The sequence below is a fragment of the Meleagris gallopavo genome, chromosome 2 (genome assembly GCF_000146605.3).
Source record: "Meleagris gallopavo isolate NT-WF06-2002-E0010 breed Aviagen turkey brand Nicholas breeding stock chromosome 2, Turkey_5.1, whole genome shotgun sequence".
In the NCBI taxonomy this organism is placed as follows: domain Eukaryota; kingdom Metazoa; phylum Chordata; class Aves; order Galliformes; family Phasianidae; genus Meleagris; species Meleagris gallopavo.
Genome location: NC_015012.2, coordinates 37,105,679 through 37,113,151, shown reverse-complemented (window position 1 = coordinate 37,113,151; position 7,473 = coordinate 37,105,679). Strand labels below are relative to the sequence as shown.

Sequence of the window (7,473 nt, the reverse complement as noted above, 5' to 3'; positions counted from 1 at the left end):
GGTGCCTGCCGAGCGGCGGGGCCCGCGGCGCATGCGCGAGCGGCGGCACGCTCTGCGCAGTCCTCGCCCTTCCGGCGCCCTTCTTCCCTACCGCCATGGAGGGGGCGGCGCGGTCGAGGCACGGTAAGGACAGAGACAGAACACGACGGAACGCCCTTGTATTCATCGGCTTTATTAAAAAGAACCAACTTTTTTTTTTCTTTTTTTTTTTTCTTTTTTACATAGATGGGTTAGCTGTTCAAAAGGCTATTTGTTTTTCCCACCTTTCTTTTTAGTAATGCTTTTCAGTCTTTTGGGCTTGGTGCTCTTTTTGGCTGGATTTGCTTTTTCGCCAACAAATGAATCATGAGAGCCTGACTTGTTTTTCAGCGTGGTTTGAGCTCTGGCCTTAGGGCCATGAGACCGACTGGTGGTGCTTTTCTGTGGGGCTTTGCCCTTCTCAGAGCAGCGTTTCACGCGGAGTTTTCGTCCCATCAGGTCAGAGTTGTTGAGCTTCAGAGCGAGATGTACAGCATCTGTATTCTGTGAGAACAGACATTCACTTGAAAAGCAGCACACTCCAGTTGATGACTTCCAAATAAAAGGCTGCTTTTCTTTAATTCTGACAGGCAGGTTTTTACAACGGAGAGCACCCGACTGCCTTTACTTCCATAATGTCACGTCTCTGGTCAGAAGTGCTCGCACACCCACACGGCTTATGCATTGGGGCATATGTTCTTGAAAAGGAACTCTGAAACAGCTTACACCAGTCATAGGAGACAGACAGAAAGGAAAAACTTGGGGGTAAAGAAGTTGTTGGGCTGCTGGAAATAAACTGACTAAGATGAGGCTGGGAGAAAAGATTGAAAAAGCAGTGTTTAGGGAGCTGCAGAAATGGCTGCAGGAAAAAACTCACTGACATTTGGAAACATAACCACTGGGAAACCATTGCTGTTACACCAAGTGAATTCATTTTTTTCTCTACTACATCTTTCCCTTACAGTTAATTTCTTTCATCAGTGTTTTGGAACTTTTCTTTGTCCTCAACCTACAATAGTTGCCACAGCTCTGGAGGGAGCTACTTTTAACACGCAAAACAGCACTACCACGTCTAACATCGCATGCGTATTCAAATAAAGCAAGCGTTAGGTAAGGCCGTAACAGCAATTCCCAATTCAGATTTTGACAAGTGTCCTGAAGTCTGACATTCATACATACCTCAAACAGAACGTAGCCAAAGCCTTTCCCCATGCCGCTCTGTCTGTCGCGCACAATTCGCACCGCCACTACGTCTCCACAGTCAGCAAAGTGCTCTCGCACAGCGCTGTCACTGATGTCTGCAGGCAAGCACAGCAAGACACGTCTGTTCAGAGAGACAGCTTTAGAAGCCTAGCCTAAATCCAAACCATTTACCAATTTAGGTACGCTTACATATTTAAATCACAGAATCACAGAACCACTCAGGCTGGAAAAGACCTCAGAGATCATGGAGTCCAACCACGACCTAACCATACTACCCTAACTAACAGCCCTCTGCTAAATCACGTCCCTGAGCACCACATCCAAGCGGATTTTAAACACATCCAGGGATGGTGACCTATAAAATTGTTTAAGTACATAAATATCAGTGTTTCAGAGAGATTCCAGCAATTTAACACTGCAGACAGCGTGGAAATTCTAAGCCATCACTGTGTATGATTTGAAAGTGGTTTGCAAATGCTGGCGCTTGCGGACTTCATTTAAGGACCGTTTCCTTTGACACTCACTGATCCCCTACCTTTGAAAACTGCAATACAAATCACAAATAAGAATGAAGACCAAAGCACATTTTTTCAAATAATTTCAGTTATGGGTTGAACACAGTGGAAATGAAGATTCAAGCAACATTTTTGCAACTCCTTGCCATAATCTATTTCTGAGAATTAATACTGATGATACCAAACCTGTGCTGGCAGTTCCTGAAACGTAATGCTCAGTGACTGGACTAAATGTTAGCTGAATGGGGGAAACGGGATTTAATAAGACTATTCTGATAATGATCACACATGTGAGGCTTTCTCAGTCTCATGCCTATGCAACCAGAAAGACAAGTGGGATGTAAGAATACTAAAGCATAGGTTACAGTACACTTTATTCTATAGTAACTCTCTTTACCTGTCTCTGCACCAGGGTGGCTCTGAATTTAACAGTGAGGGTTTAATTTTATGGGAATTTGATGCACTGAGAAAAGTTAAAGGTGCTGAAGTAATTTCCAGATTACTATCAATGTCCAAACTGCTCTTTTCCTGCAGGATGCATGGAAGGAGAGTACCAACACAAGTTCTACACAGCAGAGAAACGTTACCATACTCAGATCTGTCACTTCTCCAGCTTTACAGACAGGTCAAGTTTTAACAGTATCGGTTGTTTATCAAGTTATTGGCACAGGACTTGCCTTCATCCTGCATATTTACACACCACACCCCAAAGCAAGTTATCCCAAGCATCCTCACTCCATTAATACCCTCACATGGACCACACCTGATGGTGATCCCTTCATTTACTCAGAAGCAGCTGAATATTCATTGAGCGCTGACCTGAACTACATAGCAAGCACCTCCGCTCAGCTGTTACTCACAGCAAACAGAGTCACTCATCCCATGGCTCACAGGTGAACATCAAAATTAGAAGCCGTCCCTGTGTATCACTTGGAAGCGGTTCATAAGTACAAGCACACATTTGGCAGTCTATTAAGCTGTGACATATGCAGCTTAGTCATATTTATTTAAGAAACGTGAAGTAACAATAAGAAATAGAAGTGCTTGCAGTTCTAGAAATATAGCAAAAGGCAGCACCTGCTGAAAATCACCCCTTTTGGTGCCTCTATCAAAAAATAAAAGTGCTACTTTAAAAGATTCCAACAAATGATAGTTAGCTACCTAAACATGGTACCTTAAACTATAAATAAAAGAATCCTAATATCAGTGTATTCCATAAGCATTAAACAAGAAGGCGTGATGTTCCATTTTACTTACCATATGCGAGATTTCCCAAGAATACGGATCGCTTGTTGTCATGCTAAAGAAAACAAGGAAGAGATTGAAAGCCACTATGTCATTTGTTACAGCAAAACACAGAACTGAGTTTTTGTGTCACAAGCTACTTACCAGACTGTTTTTTGATGCACTGTCAACTCTGATGTGAAATCCACTAGCAACTTCTGTTCCATTTCTTTTGTAGTCAAAAGAAAAAGAAAAGTTCTTAAACTTAAATGATGAGGCATTACTTTATTTACAAAGCATAGCATTTTTGCAAAAGGCAAATTTACTTTTAAGCTTGAAATACCATCTTTATTTTAATACAAGCAAAAAACAGAAGGCAGATAAATTTAATCTTTAAACATTCTGCATATATGCCTTCTCAACAGGCACGAGGAACAAAGCTGAGACTTACTTTTTTAGAGCCTTAACAGCAGCATGTTCTTCTTTAAATACAACATAAGCATTAATGTACTTCACGTTAGGATGAATCTTACGCCTGGAAGGGGAAAAAGACACTTTGTAAACAGATCTGATATTATGCTGTGCACAAGCACTTCTTGTTAAACAAGTTGACATCTCCCCTGTTTTGCACGCAGTAGCAACTTCAATTCTTGTAGAGCACATTCTGTCAAAAAGAGTTCCAACTGTACATCTAACACAGCATGTGTATGGACCCCAATCAAGCTTCCTCAGCTCATAAGTACACCCGAAGGAATTAAAGACAATTACTGTCTCCCTCCTTCCCGAAATACAAGAAATGAAATCTAACATAATTATTTACTGCTACGCTAGGCTTATAATTCCTGACCACTTGTCAAAAGAATTGCATATACACAAAGGGTAGTGCAAATATCAAAGAAACAAAAGACAAAAGAAAAGGCAACAGCAAAACAATGAACAACAAACACTTAAAAAAAACCATTTTGTCTTTGAAAAATAAAGCACAAAACTCAGAAGCAGAACCTACTTTATGGTTGCTAACTTTCTGGATAAAGCAACTTCTGCTGGAACCTTTAAGATAAAAAAAAAAAAGCTTTCATTAAGTAACCACAGTGACAACATATCACAACTATTTTGTCCTTGAAGAGAAAGTCAAACAAACACCACTGCCTCTTAGCGTTATGTAGCCAGTACACGGAGCAAATGGATATTTGTGATGATCTAGAAATATTTCAAAATTATACGGCTTGTTTTAGCCTAGTCTGTTCTATTTCTTGAGTTCCAAGACAATTATCTTCACCCATTCTATACAGTACACAGAATTACAATGAATATGCTTTTGCTGCTGTAATTTAAAAATAGCTAAATAATACCGTAGTTAAATCAGCAATAATAAAGGCCTTCTCAGAGAAAAACTACAGCTCTGATGGTACAAACTGCTGTTATAGGAACAATAAAATGTGATGAAAGGTGCCTCTGCAGTAATATCACCAGTGCTTCTTCTAATGGTAAAATACATCCACCTAAACCTGCTTCTAAATTAATGAAGATACAAGCCTTAGGAACAGTATCCCGTAAGGTCAGAAAAGCAGATGCCATATAACATCAGAGAAAATAACGTACCACCGAACGGAATCGAATGGATTCTATTTGTCCATATTCTTTGAAAAGAGACTTCAGCATCTGAGCAGAAAACATAACAGATGTTCAGTGTATTTCTGCATCCCGATAATAAGAATTATTGTTGAGCACGTACTACCAAGATGGTTTTTATGCTATTTTCACTTTACTCATGCAAGGTATGTTAACAGGCTACTAAAAACATGCCAGCAACTTGCAAATATTTCTTTGTTTTCCGTGGCCACTTCTTATTCTATGGACTGCCAAAACTGAATTAATATCCCCAACAACTTAGGATGGTATAAATTGAAAACGTCGTGCAAAAATCTGAAGTATTATTTGTGTTCAAAATGAGCAGCAGGTTCCAGCTTTGTACTTATAGCTCTCATTTATTACATAGATTTAAGTTGAAGGGGGAAGTTCTTCACAGAGGGTGGTGAGGAGTTGGAACAAGCTGTCCAGATAGGCCGTGGATGCCCCATACCTGGAAGTGTTTGAGGCCAGGTTGGACAGGGCCCTGGGCAACCTGGTCTAGTATTAAATGGGGAGATTGGTGGCCCTGCCTGCAGCAGAGGGGTTGGAGCTTTGTGATCCTTGAAGTCCCTTCCAACCCAAGTCGTTCTACGATTCATTCTATGATTGATTCTATGAAGAAGAAATCAACATTTCTACTGAAGCAACACAACTGCATCCACTGCTGTAAAAAGCCCAACTCCACTAAAACAAAAAAGACTGCGTCTGAAGGTTTCTGATAATGAGCAATATTTCCCACTTTCACAATAAGAGATTTTAGTCATAAGCACATGTGAGATCCCAAGTGGAAACATTCCCTTAAAGTAAGGGCTATCATAATCTCATTCATTCCTTTAGCTAACAGATTCCACTCGCGTACCTGAGCAGTATAGTTGACAGGCAGATTTCCAACAAACACCGTTCTTTTGTTTTTAATCATTTCTTCAGCCTCATTCTTTTTCTTCTCTTGTTTTACAGTTCTGCCTGTACCTGAATTGACATCACTCTTGGCGACAGCACGAGAAGCCCGTTTTTTTGCTTCGCTTTGCTCTGAAACAGTTTTCGCTCTTCATCTTCATCTGCCTGTTCTAAAGCACTCTCCCTTTTCAAGAAAAGACAAGCAAATTGTAACTGATGGGAAAGAATGGGACATTTGAGGTAAAAGAATTAATGCATCTAAGGGAGGTATTTCAACTTATATTTTAAATTGTCATGCTCAACATAAAATTTCAAATGTTATTTTTTCCTCCAGTGTGGTAAACAAACTTATCTGACCATTATGTGATACAGAAAGCTACTTGCTATCCCAGGCCATAGAATTCACTACTAGCTAGATGTAGTTAAGAAAGAATTCAGAAGAATACTCTGACTAAAATTGAAGGGGGGGGAAAAAAAAAGTCATCTTTGCATGCCAGAAATAAGATAAGGCTTCTTCCCAGTATCTATGACATCTACAACAATCTTCTGAGATCCACTCACACACTAACAGATCTCTGTCTGCACAAACCTGCCATAACAGCATATTCAAGAAGGCTACAGACACCAAAAAAAGCCCCAAATTATTTCTTTTCTTGGATATGGAAAATGCAACAACATCAGAAAGTAGACACAGTATGAGCCCCAAGAGCTATAATCAATCAAATGTCGTTATCCGGAAATTGAATGGAAAAGCTTCCTGCCTGAGCTGACAGCGCCTCGGCTCACCCTGCACGTTTACAGGAACAGGCAATGCAACAGAACAGTTTGGTTCACAACAGAGGCCTAGCAGACTAAGGACAACCAGCTCAGGCTGGCAGATTGCTCCTGCTGAAGGTGCCTCCGAGTGCAGCTCTGAAGACATCACTCTGTGCCAGAGAGCAGATGATATCTCAGCCTGAGCCCTGCCAGCTCTCTGACAGAGGCTTTGGTTCCATGAGCCAAGGGCCTGCCTCTAAGAGGAACATAAAGTATTGAACACCTTCTGGCGTAAACTATTTGACGCTTTTACAAGCTGCTTACAAATAGTACTTTAAAACACAAGGTTGTGAGGAAAAGTAGACTAAAATTTCATTGTTTTGTCTCCTGATTAAGACAGATTTTTTTCTTTAATTTCTCTTTAAGAAGGTACCACCTACACACCTCTTTGCCAACTTCTCCTCTGCTTTTGAAAGCTCCTTCTTTCTGGTTTTCTTCACTTTCTTAGGAGGTTCTTCTCTGATAGAAGAGCTCTGTCCCTCTGACACCTTCTCCGCTTCTGTACGCTTTCTTTTCTTATTTTCCTTTTTTAAAAACATCAAAGAAATTACCTTGAGAAACAAAGTTCCAGAAATCCCCTACACCTGTTTTACAAATTGCAGTTTATTTATCAGCTGTATCTTGAGCTCCGGGGCTGCCCAGCTGCACGCCTCCTCCTGCGATGCACAGAGGAGCACCGAGTCCCTCAGGGCGGCACTCCGCTGTGCAGCTACGAGGCCACGTAGATCCCATCGGGCCGGCCCGGCCTCAACCCACGCACTGGGAAGGGTGGCAAGTCGGGGCTATCCAAACGCCACCGCAAAATCTCTGACCGATATTTAAAAACACCCCGCCCTCACACCGAGGCGCACGCGGTGGCAGACGGCTCCGTTATCCCGGTACGCAGAGCTTACCCTGGGCACGGCCACCAACACGGGCGGCGGGGCGGCGGCACGGAACAGACCCGCCAGGGGCCGCACCGCCGCCGCCCCACCTGAGAAGAGGCTGCCGACCACCTGCCCCACCACGTAGTCCCCGCACAGGGCCCTGCACAGGAGAGCGGCGTCAGCGGTCGCCCCGCAACGGCCGCTCCACGAGGCAACACCGCCGCGCGGCGGCAGAAGGGGAAGGAAGGGGAATGGGACGGGGCAGAGCGCGCGGTAACGCACCCAGCGGGCGGCTCCGCGGC

The 7,473-nt window shown here is 42.6% G+C and overlaps 1 protein-coding gene across 1 annotated transcript in view; it reads right to left on the bottom strand.

Annotated features, from left to right (window-relative positions):
• Positions 1-152: 152 nt before the first annotated feature.
• Positions 153-7,473, bottom strand: part of RBM34 (RNA binding motif protein 34) — a 7,803-nt gene continuing 482 nt past the window's right edge. The window contains 12 exon segments of the mRNA XM_019612810.1: positions 153-522; positions 1,198-1,316; positions 2,994-3,036; positions 3,126-3,189; positions 3,412-3,495; positions 3,967-4,010; positions 4,563-4,622; positions 5,452-5,609; positions 5,612-5,673; positions 6,690-6,829; positions 7,199-7,330; positions 7,453-7,462. Of these exon segments, the coding sequence (XP_019468355.1) occupies positions 247-522; positions 1,198-1,316; positions 2,994-3,036; positions 3,126-3,189; positions 3,412-3,495; positions 3,967-4,010; positions 4,563-4,622; positions 5,452-5,609; positions 5,612-5,673; positions 6,690-6,829; positions 7,199-7,330; positions 7,453-7,462 (1,192 nt within the window). The 3' untranslated portion in view covers positions 153-246.